This window comes from Vicugna pacos, chromosome 10 (genome assembly GCF_048564905.1).
Source record: "Vicugna pacos chromosome 10, VicPac4, whole genome shotgun sequence".
Lineage (NCBI taxonomy): Eukaryota > Metazoa > Chordata > Mammalia > Artiodactyla > Camelidae > Vicugna > Vicugna pacos.
Window position 1 is genome coordinate 66576930 of NC_132996.1, and position 17768 is coordinate 66594697.

At 45.9% G+C, this 17768-nt stretch overlaps 1 protein-coding gene across 3 annotated transcripts in view; it reads right to left on the minus strand.

Moving 5' to 3' along the window:
* The window catches only part of AHNAK (AHNAK nucleoprotein), a 90303-nt gene that overhangs the window by 34083 nt on the left and 38452 nt on the right, over positions 1-17768 (minus strand). For all 3 annotated transcript variants that reach the window (XM_072970111.1, XM_072970109.1, XM_015248372.3), the window contains exon 5: positions 8864-8963. In XM_072970111.1, the coding sequence (XP_072826212.1) occupies positions 8864-8963 (100 nt within the window). The remainder of the gene's footprint in view (positions 1-8863; positions 8964-17768) is intronic.

Consider the following 17768-nt stretch of genomic DNA (forward strand, 5'->3'; position numbering starts at 1 on the left):
TACTCAGCCATAAAAAGAATAAAATAACACCATTGGCAGCAACATGGATGAACCTGGAGATTGTCATACTAAGTAAGCCAGAAAGAGAAAGAAAAATATCATATAATATCATTTATATGGGGATTCTAAAAAAAAACACAAATGAACTCATTTACAAAACAGAAAGAGATTCACAGACATAGAAAACAAACTTATGGTTACCAGGGAGGAAAGAGGATGAGAAGGGATAAATTAGGAGTTTGAAATTTGTAGATACTAATTACTACATATAAAATAAACAAGGTCCTATTGTGTAACACAGGGAACTGTATTCAATACCTTGTAATGGCCTATAATGAAAAAGAATATGAGAAGGAATATATACATATATATGACTGGATCACTATGCCATACCCCAGCTATTAACACAACATTGTAAGTGGACTATATTTCAATTTTTTTAATAAGTGGTGTCTGGAGAGTGGCGTGATCAGAGGCAAGCCCTCAGCCAGCACCTGCTCCCCATGAAACTGAACAGGGCTTAAGTAGCAGAAGATTCCGAAGGCCCAGGGCCCAAGAGGACACTAGATGATGATGGTATCAGGGTGTGGTGGGTCCCTGACACTGTGCAGGCTCCCAGCACTCCTGTCAAGGGCCTTCTGGTCTACCACCCAGACCACTGAAGGCTCATGAATTAGTCAATTCATAGTTTCGGACAATATGGAGTTATATGACAGTCAACTCTTTTGAGTCTCTGTTTCTTCAGCTTTAAAATGAAGGGACTGGTGGAACCACAGGAGAGCTAACAAACCACCCAGTTCTGAAATTTTGCAAAGTGAGTGTTCTACACAGAGCAAGCAAAGGCAGTCAAGGAGGACTCTGAGAATTTGATTTCCATCCTTACTACCCAAAGCATTCTACAAATTTAATGCAATCCCTCTCAAAATTCCAGAGGCATTTTTCACAGAAACAGAAAAAAACAATCGTAACATTTGTATGGAATCACAGAAGTCCCTGAATAACCAAAGCAACCTTAAGAAAGAAGAACAAAGCTGGAGGCATCACATGTCCTGATTTCAAATGATATGACAAAGCTATAATCATCAAAACAGTACAGCACTGGCATAAAAGAAACACACAGTGGGGAGGGTATAGCTCAGTGGTATAGTGCATGCTTGGTATGCATGAGGTCCCAGGTTCAATCCCCAGTACCTCCACTATAATAAATAAGTAAATAAATAAACCTAATTACCTACTCCCCAAAACAAAACTAAATTTAAAAATTAAAAGAAAAAAAACAGATACATAGCTCAATGGAACAGAATAAACAACCCAGAAATAAAACCATGCATTTATGGTTAATTAACAACAAAGGAGCCAAGAATTTACAATGGGGAAAGGATAATCTCTTTAATAAATGAGAGGGTGGGGCGTGGAAAGAGCCAAAATATAACCCATTTGTTCCCTGGTTCATTTGGTACTAGAGCCCTCCTGGCTGAGAAGTGCCAAAGCTAAGGATGAATATGGCAAGGTATGCAACTGACCCAGGTTCAAGTTCCAGCTCTGACACTTACAGGCAAGTTACCCAATTTTTGTGAAGCTTCCATTTTCTCAGCCATGGCACAAGGCAAATAATAATATGTACTTCAAGTACTTATTGATTAAAGTGTAAAGCATTTTGCACAAGACCCCAAGCAGAGGGGGTGCCCAGATCATGATTCCATCCAGAAAATGTTGATCAGGTGCTTATTATGTGATAGACACAGTTTCAAGGCACCGGGGCATAGTCTGAATGCCAAAAAAATCTCCCCCTTATAGAGTTTACCTTTAGAAGAAGACAGAAGCGGGGGTATAGTTCAGTGGTAAATTGTGTGGTTAGCAAGCATGAGGTCCTAGATTCAATCCCCAGTACCCCATCAAAAATAAATAAAACCTAATTACCTCCCCACCCCACCCCCCAAAACAATGATATACAATGTTGTATGTCAATTATATCTCGATAAAACTGGAAGGAGGAAGAAAAATTTTAAGGAGAAGACAGATAATAAGAAATAACCTAAATAGAAGTCCACAAAAGCATAGGAGAAGAACATAAAGAAAAATCAAACAGGGTAAATAGGTTTGAGATGGGGGCGTGATGTCTAGGTAAAATCCTCAGAAAATGGACACTGCTCAGTAAATGTCACTATTACCCCCACAGCCAGTGCTCTAGGTTTGGTACCAACCATGTATCTTTCCTGGTGTCCAAATGGGCATTTCTTCCCAACAGACCTCACAAAATAAAATGTCAGAGTTGGGAGAGACCTTAGGGATTGTCTGGTTCGTTTTATAGAGGAAGAAAGAAACCCAGAAAAGTGGGTCGACAAACCCAGGTCCGCATAGTTAGTTCAGAGATAGAGGTTGGTGCCAACTCCAGTCTCCTGACTCTAAGACCAGTGTTCTTGTCTCTACTTCATACCCGGTTGCCTCGGGGTGACTCAGACCCACGTGGAATTGCAGCCTGGAGCCTGGAAGATTTCTGTCTCGCTGGTGTATTGCAGCCTGCACTGTGGCTCATGGTTATTAGCTATGTTATCTGACTGCTTCTCATTCAGACACATTTACAGGGGAAAAATATTATCATGGATTTGCAAGAACACATCCACGAGCCAGTGACCCCAGTTTAAACAACAAAGAGTTAAAGATCATCACTTCGGGGGCCCCTGGGTACCAATGGATGCCACACACACAAATGCAGACACCACACTGGAACCACCTAGACGACCCTCCTCGGCTGTAAAAGACCTCGGCTGTTGTCAAAAGACCAAGCATTCATTTCCATTCTTTTTTTTTTTCTTTTGATTGTCATCAAAATGTAACAACAAAATTTGATTTGTGTAAAAACTTGAGCTGTTGAGAAGATACCCACAGAGCCCAGTTTGGGGAACACCGAACATGGCACAGGTCTTTGAAGGGCTATTTGTTTTAGGATAAATCTGTGCAGCAATCAGGGCATTTACAAGAACCACTAAGGCTAAAGGGAGCTGCAAGTGCTGATCAACCCATTTGTTTCCTTTTATATACATATATTAATATATATATATACACACACACACAATTTTTAAAGGTTACTTTCCATTTACAACTATTACAAAATATTGGCCATATTCCCCGTATTGTACAATACATCCCTGAGCCTCTCTTACACCCAATAGTCTGTACCTCCCACTCCCCCACCCCTATAGGCAACCCCTCCCTCCGCACTGGTAACCACTAGGTTTTTCTCTGTATCTGTGAGTCTGCTTCTTTTTTGTTATATTCATTAGTTTGTCACATTTTTTAGATTCCACATATAAGTAATATCATCCAATATTTGTCTTTGTCTGACTTATTTCACTTTGCATAATGCCCTCCAATCCCATCTATGTTGCTGCAAATGGCAAAATTTCATCCTTTTATGGCTGAGTAATATTCCATTGTGTGTATATATACCACAACTTTATCTATTCATCTGTTGATAGACACTCAGGTTGCATCCGTATCTTGGCAAAGGTAAATAATGCTGCTATGAACCTTGGGGTGCATGTATCTTTTTAATAAGGTTAAGACTGGGGCCTGAGAGCAGTGGGACCTCGATACTTGTACACAGCTGTCAGAGACTAGGAATATCCGTGGGCTGTTAGGGTGGGGACCTCAAAGCACCACCCATCCATTCATTCAACAGATACTAAGCACCAAGTACATGCCTGGCACTGTTCGAGGCACTGAGGATAAGACAGGAAACCAAACAAAGCTCCTGACATCATGAAGCTTACATTCTAGTGATGAGGAAGGGAATGAACAAATTAGGGAATGAATACATGTCAGAGAGCAGTAAGTAAGTGGGTAAAAGGCACGGGGTGCCTGGAGCCTGGAGAATGAGGGCTTATCACTTTACTTAAGGTGTCAGAGAAGGGCTCTCCGGACAGGTGACACTGGAGGGAGGAGAGTTTTTCAAGGGAAGAACATTCCAGGCATAGTTCTCCACAAACACAAAAGCCCTGAGGTGGAAGGGCAGGGGGACACTTGTAGCCTGAACTCCCTGTGGGAGGGAAGGTGGGGGTCAGAAGGGCAGTGAGGGCCAAGAGACATTTGCAAGCACTTGAATTTTGCCTCAAGTGAGATGGGAAGTGAGATGATGGAAGGTCCTGAGTGAGGAATGAAGACATTATTAAAGGTTTTAAAGGGTTGAGCCTATTTCTGTGCTCAGAGGAGACCAGAACAAGACCAAGCCTGAAACAGGGAGATCAGTTAGGAAACAATTGCCAGACTCCAGATGAGATGTGTGATGGCCTGGAACCAGGCAGCAGATGGAAGATGGAGCAAATGGGAATTCCTTATCCTCTAAACGTAGGATGTAAAAGAATGAGAGAAGTCCGGGATGACACCAGTTTTAGCCTGAAAAACCTGAGGGTAAAGTTGACATTCATGGAGATAGAGTCTGTGGGAGGGACGGGGGTCAGGGGAGGGTTGAGGAGGGAGGTAAAGAGAGGATTTTCCCACCAGGTGTTCAAGCTCTGTTCTAGATTTATGAAGTCACCCTTTTCTAAGTCAACCACATGCTTCAGCCACTCCACCACTGGGAATACCCAATATATCCAATGCACCCAAAGAATTGTAAGCAAGGACTCACACAGATACATGTAGACCAATTTCATGGCAGCATCATTCGGAATAGCCAAAAAGTGGACACAACTCAAATGTCCATCAACAGATTAGTGGATAAGCCCAACATGGCATATACATACAATTGGGGTGGGTATGGCTCAGCGGTAGTATATGCTTAGCATGCACAAGGTCCTGCGCTCAATCCCCAGTACCTCCATCAAAATAAATAAGTAAATAAATAAACCTAATTCCACCCCCCCCAAAAAAAAAACAAAAAAATACATACAAGTCAGCCTTTAAAAGAAAGGAAATTCTGACACAGGCTACAACATGGATGGACCTTGGAGACACTATGCTAAGTGAAGTAAGCCAGCCGCCAAAGGACCAATGTATGATTCCACCAGCACAAGAGATCTAAAGTAGTTAAATCCACAGAGACAGAAGACAGAATTGTGGTTGTCAGGAACTGGATGGAGGTGGCAGGGGGAGTCATTGTTTCATGGGTACAGAGCTTCTGTTTGGGACGGTGAAAATGTTCTGGGGTCAGAGAGTGGTGATGTTTGCACAACAACGTGAATGTACTTCATGCCACTGAACTGTACACCTAAAAATGGCTAAAACGGTAAATCTTACGCATAGTTTACAACTTTTAAAAAATAGATGGCACTCTCACAGGTTAGTCCACTGGCAAGGGCTCTATAAAGCTTTGGACATTTATAAATACAAACTCAAATTTTTTAAAAAATCATTCTACAGTTGCCGCGTGGTTAGCAGTGAATGAAGAGTATTGGTACCCATTCCACCAAAAGGACTTCAGCATCAGGAGAGGCAGAGCACTGAGGGTGGGAAAGAGGTGAAACTGAAGCCTATTCCAGGCAGAAAGGACTGTATGAAAGAGACAGGACTGGAATAAGATGGTCAGAGAAGCAAAGTGAGCAAAGAGGACTGAAACAAACATCAAGAGCGGGGACGCTGTGGACCAGCAACGGTGGTCAGGTCTGATGACAGCTTTGGTGACCTAAAGAAAGTCATCATCTCGCTTAACAGTCCCACGTGAAGCTGATAAAAGGGCGTAATTACAAGAACTCAGAGTACTGAGCACTAACTGTGTCCAAGCACCGCACAGCTACTCACTGGCTTAATCCTCCCAAGCACCACCTAAGGCAATTTCTCTGATCATCCTGATTTCACAAATAGGGAAACTAGAACTTGCCCAAGGTTAGAGTAGCAGAAACCAGATTCAAATCCCAGCAGTCCGGTTTCAGAGTAGAACTCTCAACTACTAGGCTACGCAGCGCTCAGCACCAAACAGTGTGACAAGCAACATCGTGACTTTGGGGTTGACCGTTATAACTTCAACTTTCCAGCGTTTCATCCTTCAGAACCCTCTTGAGCATTTAAGACATGGTGTGACCAGACAGATGACTCAATTCAAAAGCCCCACAGCCTTATCTCCAAAGCCAGCAATGGCTCTCTGATCAAATGCACTGATTTTCCACTTCTGTACCCAAATGACTCTTCATGACAACAGCTGACATGCTTACAGCATTGCTGTAAGAAAGCCAACCCAAGCTCTGATCTGTTTTTAACTATTCAGGGAAACGGCAGAATCCTCTTGAGAAGTTGATTTAGAGAAAGCTGGAGGCCACTGACAGGGGCAGGAAGAGTTCATTTCTGGCAAAGTCATGTTTACATGAAATTCCAGCTTCAAAGCCCATGAAAATAAGAGATGCAAGCAGGTTTCTAAAGAAACGTTCATGATCAGGGAAAAAGACCTGTGACCTGGCTGGGAGATGAGTTCCCAGCCAAGATAGCTATAATCTTTCTCCTGCAGTTTAAACCAAAGCACGTGAAGATGAAAAGCCACTGCCAGTTCTTCTAGCTCTGCAGACTTTATGTGAACCCCTGTGCCTGACTGCTTTAACCTACCTCCTTCCGTGTTGGCTCTTGAAAAATGCTCATAGAAGATATAAATATTATGTATCCAGTGAATAATCCCCCTTTGGGGAAAGGGGGTCAAATCCCAATCATCTTTAAATCTCAAAAGACACTTAATAAATGTCAACACACATCGTACAAGAAAAAAGCACTGTGCTGGAAACAAACACTGTGAGAAGCTGGAATCTGCTCCCTAAAGGGCAAGAGAGGAGGATGCAGGCGTGGGAGTGTGGTGAAGCCAGCCAGAAGTTCATGCCATCATCTCTCTATTTTATGTGCCAGGCATGCTGGGGACCTTCCTGAGTCCTCAGTGGATGTGAAGGCTAGCAGAAACCCAGCACTGTGGGAGCTGAAACAGGGGTGCCCAGCACCATGGGAGGGCACACAGACGGGGCACTGAGCCCATACCTGGAGGCTCAGTAAGCCTGGGGTGGTGACTCAAAGGCCCAGTGAAACAGGGGGCAGAAGGATTGTGGAGGAACACTGTGAGGACAGAAGCAGGGACCAGCATCCTGAATTCGGTACTGCAAGCACTTTGATATGCCTAGGGTGAAAGGTGCACACAGGAAGCCGTGGGCGCTGAGATGAAGTGGGTCACGGCAGCCTTGGATGCTAAGCCAAGGATGTGAACTTCATCCTGAAAGCCAAGAGGAGCCACTGAAGAATTTTAAGCAGGGGAGTAACACGATATGATTTTTATTTTAGACTGGCCTCTCCTTAAAGCTCACTCTGTCCGTCCGTGGAGGAAAAGATCTAAGGGAGGCAGGCCAGTTAGGAGGTGACGGCAGTAAATAATGAAAACCAAAGATGTCAGGGATGCCAAGGAGGAGGGTGACTAATGTGGCAACCAGATGGTTACAGAGATGATCGGGTTAGCAGGGGGAGGAGAGGCAGAGGTGGGCCCAGCTCTGGAAGGCAGGCTTGAGAATCAGTGGCCCCGAGAGGTTGCCCAAAGAGTCCAGAGTAAGAACAATGAAGAGCCCAGGACAGGTCCTTGAGAAATTCTACCATTTGTGAGCTTGTGGGTAGAGAAGAGGCCATAAGGGTCCTGGGAAGGGAGGGCCAAGTGGTCCTAACCGTGCAGATGAAAAAGAGGTCACTGAGTTGAGGAGAGGGTAGTGTTCCAGGAGGGAGGGGCACAGCACCAAACGCCCCGAGGCTGCCCTGGACAGAATGAAGGATGGGTGAGAACAGCTCTGGGTGGAGACAAGGGAAGCCCCATGGGAGGGAGTAGGGCACTGGAGTGAGTGAGACAGGAGGAAGAAGTGAGGGAAAAAGCAGGTGGCCCTTTCAAGCAGGTTGGTTTTACAGGGACAATACCACAGCAAGATGGGGGAGGGGTGGAGGAGAGTTTCTTTAAAGGGGGAGGGGCATGCGCAGATTTACTTGCCAAAAGGAGATGCCAGGATAGAGGTGGAGTGCCCGGAAGAGTAGGGGTGACAGATGGGGGTTAAGGAAGGGGATACACAGAACCCCTGGAGGGATTCACCTTGGGAGCCAAGGCCAACGCCCAGAAGGAGGGGGCGTCTGCAGGGCGGAGGGACAAGAAGCTCCAGCTCCCCAGTGGAGCTGATGGTGCCACGTGGAATACAGGCTGGGTGACGATTTCAACATTTTAAGAGAGGATGGACTGTTCCTCTTGAACACATTTTTAATTTTCTTTATGAAATCTCCTGATTTATAAATGTTTGCAACTGTCTGAAATACAGCTTAATGGTCCTGCCCGCCCCAAACCTGCCTATGGCCCAAACTGAGCTCCCTATGCCCAGGACTCCCATGCCCTGTTTCTTCTCCCTCTCATCTCCCTCTTCGTGTGGGTGTCTCCCCTCTGGAAGCCTAGAAAAGCATTTGCTTTACAGGATCAAAAATACTTTTTTCTAAACACTGTTGAAGCTTCACTAGAAGTAGATATACTAACCCTGAAGCTCTAAGTCTCTGGGCTCCGCCCCACCCCGAACTTGAATTTCACAGATGCTGTCCTAAAAGCATGGAAATGGCCCACATATGTATGCCACAAATGTTAACAGCCCTCCGTACAAAGAAACCCCGAAGAATCGTTTGGAAAGAGTCAGTTATTCTTCTTTAGTGCATTTTCCGTAGGCCTTTCAAACAGCTCAGAGAAAAAGAGGATTTGAATTTCTAGGTCCTAGAGAGGGAAGGGCTGGGCCCTGGCATCCTGAACCAGCTCCTTCCTGAGTGTGACTTCTGGCCCAGGAAGGCGTGGTCATCTGTAAAAGTTTCGGTGAACCTCATGTCTGGATGGAGGTACCATCATTACAATTAAGGTTATCATTATTTCAGTCCCACCACCTTCTCTCACCTGTGTTTGGGGTGGAGCCTGACACTGCCTGGGCTTGGCTGGTGGCTTCCTCGGGTTTATTCTGGTCTCTGCATTCCAGGGCTGATGGCTGTGGTGTGTTCTAACAACAAGGACAAGGATTGTTACCAGGTCGCACAGCAAATCATCTAATCAATTAAGATTCCTCAAATGCCTACCACAGGTATATGAAAAACCAGAGGCCCCACCTTTAGGCCCCACTGCATCCCAGTCCAGTCTACCCTCACTAGGAAGCTCTGCCTGTAGAAGAGACAATAGGATCTTAAGATGGGAGCTGGCACCAGCTGAAAGACATCCTCTGTGAAAGTCCGGTGACCCTTATACAAAGGGGACAACACCATTTCAGGTTCACCAGTTTAGCAGACCCAGTACTTGTCCGCAAGGATTTTGCAGCAGTAGAAGAAAAGAGCTAAGGTGCAACTCAACACCCAGGAACGAGAGGCCGTCAAGCGAAGAATATGTAGAAAGAAGGATGTGGTAGATCTCCAATGCAGGAGCCATCACCATCTTGGAGGAGAGGTCCCACTGGGAAGGAAAGCCCACCTGGGCACAGGATTCCCTGGCCAATGCCAGAGTCCTGTCCAGCAGCAACATGGAAGCCAGTTCGTGGAGGACACGGTTACTAGCAATAGCTTTAACAGGCTATTGTTTTCGTGTGTTTGCTCAAGTTGACCATCATCCCAAGAAATTACTCCTTCTCAGGAGAAAGTAATTTAGAGGTTGATGAATGGAACGAGCCTGGATTTTCAACTTCAAATTGGTGAATTTTCTTATTCATGCTTTCTTCTTACCGATGGTCTAGTCTCACCATAAGTAATAAGCAAATCCCTCGTTAGACTTTCCTAAGGGCTGGGGCCATGGATTATTTGTCTTGTATCCCTGTTTGTAGAGCCTAGCACAGTGTCCCAGGCACTCTGGAAATGTCTGTGGCTTGGAGAGATGACTGACGAAGGAAGGAAGGAAGGAAGGAAGGAAGGAAGGAAGGAAGGAAGGAAGGAAGGAAGGAAGGAAGGAAGGAAGGAAGGAAAATAGATTCTTTCAACCCAATGACACTTGTATTTCTTTATCAGCACATGACACGAAAATTGAGGCACAGATAACTTAAGTAATTTGCCCAAGATTGTACGGCTAGGAAGTGGCAGAGTGGAGATTAGAACCCAGGCTATCCAGCTCACAAACCATGCTCAAAATCATTAAACTATTCATTCATGTTTTACAGCATATACTAGAAAATATGAGAGAGAAAAAAAGTCCAAGGCTAAGTTACCAGAATATCCAAAATAAGAAGTCATCCTGAAGGAAGTATGGTTCTTAGCTAATTAGATAGATTGCCTCTCAGTGTCCTGTTGGCATAACTTGTAGCCAAAACTAGAGTGCTTGAGAAATAACAGAGTAATGTTACTAAATCAGCAAAACAAAGATTCTGTAATAGTGGGATTAGATAAAGAGGTAGGAAACAAATTCAGTTCCAATTTAATTTAGAAAAGAAACAAATCATCAAGCAAATAGTTTTTTTGACACAAATATGAAATTAATCTGAAACCATCAAAACAAGTCGCACTGCCTTAAAATCCTACGCTCCCTTTAAAAATGCAAACTTCATGAGGAAGCCATTATTAAATCCAGCCATACTAAGCAACAATTCCAATTCAATCCCCGGAGATTAATATTAAGGCACTAAATGATTCTAAGCTGTATTTTAGTAACAGAGAGCCATGCCCAGAGAAAAATTTCAGGGATAAAAATCCTTCCACAGCCATCATTTTGGTGTTTTCCTGAATACAAAGGTTCAGAAAAATAGAAGAAAGAACATGATATAGAGATGGAGACCAAGAAGAGTAAGAGTTAGGATATTAAACAGTGTTAAAAATTAAAGGCTCAAAGTTTTCCTTTTCAAATCTACTTCTTTGTGGAAAACATTGTACTACATGATGCATGAGCTTGGAAAAGATTAAGGCAGGATCCAGCCAGTGGTATAGCTTCTAATGTACCAGAAGATGAGGTGATATCATCTAAGCCAAGCAAGGGACAAAACCAACGCCTTCTGCTGATGTGTTCTGCGCTGATCAAAGGAGAAACCCAGAGGCAGGGAGCAGAGAACGCACCTTTAGGTGAGACTGGACAATTGGCGTTGTCATTCCAGGACATGACCACTGTGTGGCAGGAAAGGATGTGGAGGAAGGGCAGGCTGTGGCCAAAGAACTCTGGATCCACTCCAGAGAAGAGAGGATACACAGGGGAAAGGTGGAGGGGCGGCATTCCCCCAAGGCTCTCCAAGACCCCAGACCTGGTGTTTTACATCTACAAGTCACAGTGAAAGTGTGGAGAAAACTGATACATAACTATATTCCCATGCAAAAGGATACAGCCCTGGCTAGTTACTAGGTAACAAAGCACATAATGGTTAAATAGTATTATTACTATATGTGACTATGTTAACTCATGTGAATCACAATTTCCTGGCCAAGAAGATTGGACTGAAATTTTTTAAAATTTCATTTTCACTTTTGTTATTACATTTTTGTTTGTTTGTTTTGAGGTGGGGGAGGAAGGTAATTAGGTTATTTATTTACTTTTTTTTTTAAATGGAGATACTGAGGACTGAACCCAGGACCTCATGCATGTTAAGCATGTGCTCTACCACTGAACTATACCTTCTCCCCATCCTGAAATTTTTATTCTAACAATGAGATCAGGTTTTTTGACCAACAGATTGGTAAAAAATAAAATACAATAAAAGAGCTCAATAAAAACCAATAAGGTTGACTCAACCTTGTAAACTGACTAACTACACTTCAATTAAAAGAAAAAAAGACAAGGAAAAAAATCCTAGGAAGAGAAGGAAAAAAAAATAAGGGTATGGAGAAACCAGGGACTTTCACACCCAGAATGTACACGGATACAGCCTTTGGCGAAGGCAACTGGGAGCAGCTAGTAAAATGCTCAGTGCGCATGCTCTTTCACCCAGCACTTCCATCACTAAGTATCCGATTGAAAGCCTTGTACATGTGCTCAAAGTGGCATGTACTGTGATGTTTGCAGACACAGAAAACAACATACAACATACGATACTTCATTTAGGCTATGCAATATTTCACAACAGTGAAGGAGAATGAAACAGATCTGTATTGACCTACATGGAACATCTCCAAAACACATTGTTAAGGGAAAAAAAGCAAATTGCAAAACAACATGGTATGGTCTTATTTGTGTGCTTTTAACCCACCAAACTATAGATGTCTGGGTTACTATACAGATATAAACAACTAGATTACAATACAGATATGTCCAAAGCTTTGAGCAAAGTGTGCAGGGAGCATGCCATGATGATGGCGGCAGAGAGCACTCAAGAGTGTGTACAATTGGGCTTGGGAAAAAGAGAACGTCCCTTGTTTGAATTGTTTATTAAAAAAGAATTGCTGTATGGTGTAATTAAAAATTAAATCTTTAGAAATGTTAGCTTTAAAAATGTCTGCCTGCCCCATCATATGTTTATCAGGTTTGGATGGATTTTACCAGCTGTGATTCCTTCAACAAGAGGAGGTTCATTCAACAAATACTGATTGAGCACTGACTATGAGCCAGACTGTTCTAGACTGGGAAACGTTAAAAATATCTGAATTCATGGAGTTTATATTACAGAGCATTTATGGCATCATCTCCTTTGGGGTGGGGGGAGTCTCTGGGAGAGAGGCAGGGATTGATAAAATATGCCCAGAGGCCAGAGGATGACATAGGTGGGCTCCCGCCATCTCTTCTGGACCAGGGAAGGAGGAAGAGATGGGAATGGTTTAAGGTTTCAGTGCAGGGTCATAGCATCTGGCTGGCCCCTCACTAAGCCCTCGCTGCGTCTGCTCCACCTAGCTGCACAAGTTGGAGTGTCTGCAGCCGGGCAGCTCCCTTGCCTCTCCCCAGGCCTTGTGGAGGGACTGGGAACCAAGTGGAAAAGGGTGAAGCCGAGCTCTGGTCTGGCTTAGGAGCTCCTGGCTCTTTGGGGCCACCCAAAGAGAGTTCCCTTCCTGAGTGAGGCCACTTAGAATGATGATGGCCAAGAGCCAACGGGTTAGGGGACAGAGGGACTGACAGTAAGAGGAAAGTGAGTGGAAGTGAGATTAGAGGGGAAAGGAGTGGATGTAGGAGCTGGCAGTGCTCCACCTTGGCCAAAAACGGGGAGAAGTGGGGAGGGTATAGCTCAGTGGTAGAGCATGCACGAGGTCCTGGGTTCACTCCCCACCTCCTGCTTTAAACATAAATAAATAAATAAACCTAATTACGCCCCCTCCTACAAAAAAAATTAATAAAAATAAAAGCAGGGAGAACATCTCCTATCATGTGCCATCTGGCGCCAGAGCAGAGCCCAGCAGCCTTTACTGTGCTGGAAGCCCGGTGAGAGCTGCCGGTCCCTCAGCATCCTCACTGCCCCTCCCTTGGCTTCTCGGTCCCAGTTCCGACACCAGCCCACCTGGCTTCTGCTTCACTTCCTGTCTAAGCTGAACAGCATAGGGAATAAAGTAGGTGAAGCGACTCGAGAGAGGTTTAGCATGAAAAAGCACAACTGAGACTAAACTTATCGTAGGAATTATTTTGCAATATAAACAGAGATCAAAGCATTACTTTGTACACCTAAAATTAATACCATGTTATACACCGACGTATCTCAATAAAACTGGAAAAAGTGGAAATGAGTTTGTGGTTTACTTAAGAGATTAAACATACAGTTTAAGGGGAGAGGGTTAAGGGCATCCTGGATCCCAGACCACCCTGTAGCATTTACAGAAGGATGGCAAGGAGAGGGCCTGTGGTACACACAAAGGAATTACTCAGTAATAGTGAAACTGCAGACATCCTTGACAAGCCAGTAGGGGAGAGGTTTCAGGCTAGGGCGGCCTTTCCTGAGGCCTTCAAATCATACCTCATAGGCCCCAGGCTGCCCCACCTGAGCCGGCCCAGCCAGCTTCCCTGTGATGCCAGTTCACACGGGTGCTGGAAGGCGGAGGTAATCTGATTGGCCTGGAGAGTCATGTTTGCTAGGGAAGACCAGCTCTGTTAAAGATCAGGGTCAGGTCTGAACCTGTTCTTCCAAACCTACGTGCTGTCCCTCAGACAGCCAAACAGTAAGACACACAAGGCGATGGGAGCAGATTTGCAGAGCTCCGGCGATTTATAAGATCCAAGAGGGTTTGAAACAGCCACACCCAGTTGAACAGACTGGAACATAAGCTAAAGAACCACCTCCACTTCATTGCTGGTCCACTTTGAACTCAGAGAATCGGCCTGGGTCCGCTGCCATTTGCACAAGCCTGCATGGGGCTCTTGGCAACTGAAGACAGACATAGCTCAAACCCATGGCATCACTTTTCAAACACACAATTCCATACCCACTTCCCCAGGAGATTTCTGATCTCAGTGCCTCCAAACCTGCTTTCTAGAAGGACTTCGCCCAAACCTGAGAAAGATAAACACATTTGCCACACCCTAGCCTCGCTGTCCCCAAAGGAGGGTTGGACACGCCCTGTGAGTGCTCTGGGCTCGGATCACCACACATGCTTCCCTGCTCACATGTCACTATTTCACAGCCAAGTGCTTCCCAGCAAAATACACGAGGGCTTTGTCTCATTCTGCAACAGTCTATGTGGGCAACAGGGCCACTGTCACTGTCTGTCCAGCTCAGAAGGGAGACCAGCAGGGTGGAGGGGGCAGTGAGCTGCAACAGCGAGGGTCAGCCTAACCTTGCTTCGGGGGTGAACACAACTCTGCACATCCTGGCTGGGGTTTCACAAATCTCACTAAGAAGGAGGGGCTGGAGGAGGACAAATGAAGGTGCTTTCTTTGCATTACTCCCTTAGTCAAACAGGGCATCAGAATCGCATCTGAAAAGTGCATTTTTTTAGTTAATAAAAACAAAATAATTGATTGGAAACAGAATAATCAAAAGTCACACTTTCCAGACTTAAGTGACTGGTTTGGGACCAAACTGATCAGGTTTGGGGAGCCCCCTGCTCCTCCACGTCCCAGCTTTCTCCCCCTCCCCCTTCCTCAGCTTCAATTCTTGGCCATTAAATCTCTGCTATAATTCTGGTAGGGGCCATCTCCAACCCACCCCCGACCTACCTTCATCTCCCAACAAACCCCCTCAGGTCTCTTCCCCACTCAGCATTCCTTCTGCAGCCACTGCCCCACATTTCTTAGATCAGCTCTTCACCTTCAGAGTCTCCAAGATTTGGCTTTACCTCCTTTTTCCACCCCGACAAGGCAGACCCGGATGCAGGAAAAGTGTGGCTTTTGAAGTTTGCTGAATTTCCCTCCTTTCCTGAAGTTAAGTCAGACTCATCAGGAGCTCAAGGAGAGCAACTGATTTGCACAAGGTTCCTAATAACTTCTTAGGGAATCAGTTCTGGTGTTTGTTTCTCTTGTTTCATTTGCTTTTGTGTGTTTGTTTTTACCCAGGGTATGAGCTAAATGCCTCAGAGATCAGGGAAATACACAGTAAGGGACAGAAGGAAAATAGGAGAACGTGTCACTAAGGGGAAGTGTATTAAGTGATAAGTTAGCGATAGTAGGGCTGATGGAGTTTCTGCCACGTGCCGTGCACTACGTGCCTGGCACTGTGCTGACAATATGATGGTGAACAAGCTGACCGTCCCCCTCCCTCACAGAGCCGACAGCCTGACGGGGGAGGCAGCCACACAAGCAACCGGCCACTGATGATCTAATATGAAGAGTGCTGAGAACGGAAAAGTACAGCGCACACGGGCGCATAGACCGTGGCGGGGTCAGGGGGGTGGGGGGGTGCTTGTGTGCCAGGGAAGAAGACTTCCAGGAGGAAATGTTCCTTAAGCTGAAACCCAAAGAATTGAGGAAGAGAAGCCTGTTGAAAGCCAGGAGGCTGAAGAGAGCAGGGTATGAAATAGCTGGGTGGGGCTGGAGAGGCCAGTTTGAGGCCGCAGAGCAAGCACTCCCTGGGGGGATCTTGGGTGGAGCCGGAAAGGCTGAGACACAGTGCCCAGAGCCACCTCCAAGACCTTTTCTTCCCTGGGAACTTACACGCTGTTCAGGCTGTCTCAATAAAGCATTCTGAGCCAACTCTTTACTCTCTTAGAGTTAACCAAACGCCCATGATCACCAAACAACCAAGGGGCCGATCCAAGTCAGAGCAAAGGGAGCAGGAGACACGCCCCTCTCCCCCTGTTTTTTTCCTGTGCTTATTTCTGCCCCCAGAAAAGACCTAGCAAAGGTTCGCCATAATTACATAACAAGAACAGGGCGAGCAAGCTTCAAGGGACACACAGAATCCAACCGTTTCCCCTTCAAAAATCAAAACCACCGAAAGCGAGCATTAGCACGGTGAAGGCCGAGTCCCTGGGTTGCTGGCAAGGTCTGGAATCACCATCCAGTGGCAAGAACCCTGTTAATCCAAGGTGTTTATTTCCTTTTGATAAATAGTCATGTGTAATTTTCCATTTTTAGGGACAATAATTATTTCCAACAAAGGGCAATCACCAAAAACTGTATTTAGAAAGATTCATTCTCCATAAGAGACCTATAGCTCAGTTTTTAAAAACAATAATAATTTTTAAAGCACTTAGCTAAAAGCATTCATCTCAGCTATGATTCAAGAAACAAGTAATTTTTGAAATATAGGGTATTCAAATAGAGAAAAGCAAAAAGCCATCCCCTCCTGCCAGGCCTCCTGGACCATCAGCTCTAAACCCAGCCAGGCACAGCACTGAGAGTGTCCACCTGGCACTCCTCTCTCCTGTAGCTACATTTCTAGAATGTATTTTCTAGGAATTCAGACAATCCACACCGGCTGCCTCCACTCTCTCACTTGACCTCCCTAATGTGCCTGAAGGGCCCACTTGAAATTCAAGTTGGGAACCGAACTTGCACTCGTCCAGGCAGAAAACACCCTGTCATTTTTCTCTCCTGCAGGCTCACATTCCAGCCCTCCCCACCACCTGGCCCCTAGACCAGAGGACCGAGGTGGGGAAGGCGGTCATGCGCCCTGGAGGAGACCACACAACCAGGTAAGACACAAAACCCAGGCCACAGGGCACTGGCTGGAAAGCCAGAGGTTATCAAAAGCCTTCCCCCGCACCTGGGCTGCAGTGGGCGACCCTACGACAGGCAAGGGTCGAATGCCGGGCCACAGCCAAGGCGCTCTGTCAGGCCTCCAGAGGGGAGAGCAAGGCTGGCACCTACCCGTGCTGTTTGTGAGGCTTTAAGTGGTTCTCCTGTCCCAAAACACCAGGAGCTGGCCTGCCCAAAGACCTGAAATAACCACCAAAAGTGACCCATCCCTCAAGGCTCCAGAGCTCTCTTTTTAAATGTAAATATCCCAAAGTATTAATATACAGGGCCCTAGCCCTCTCCAGCACAGCAGTTACTCCAAGTACAAAGCTATCCATTGATTTTAGGGAGAAGTATGTGTCCCTCCCTGCAAGGCTTGGGGCTTAGGGACCCACCAGGGAAAGGGGGCTAGCTCCTGTGGCCACGCCCTCCCTGGGAGGTTTGAACCGGGCTTGGAAAGACTTCCCGACACCCGCCCCTGAACCCCACCCCGGAGCCTTCGTTCCCCTCCTCCCCGCTGTGCCGGGCGCCCTGCCCAACTCGGGCACCACGGGGCTAGCGGCTGACAGCTGCCCCGCGATGGATAAAAATCTGCCTGGCAACGAGTCACGCGAACCTGGATGCGGCCTGGTGATTGGCAGTTCAGCCGGACGGGGCGTGGCAACAGATGCTCCCCAGAGACTGTCCTGTCTGCACCCACTCCGCTCCCCAGGCCCTCCTTCCCTTGCTCCCTCCCACTTCTCTGGGACTGTGAGTCTCTTGGGAGGCTCTCTTATTCCCTGGACACTGGCGGCCCAGGATTACACTATGAGGGTCT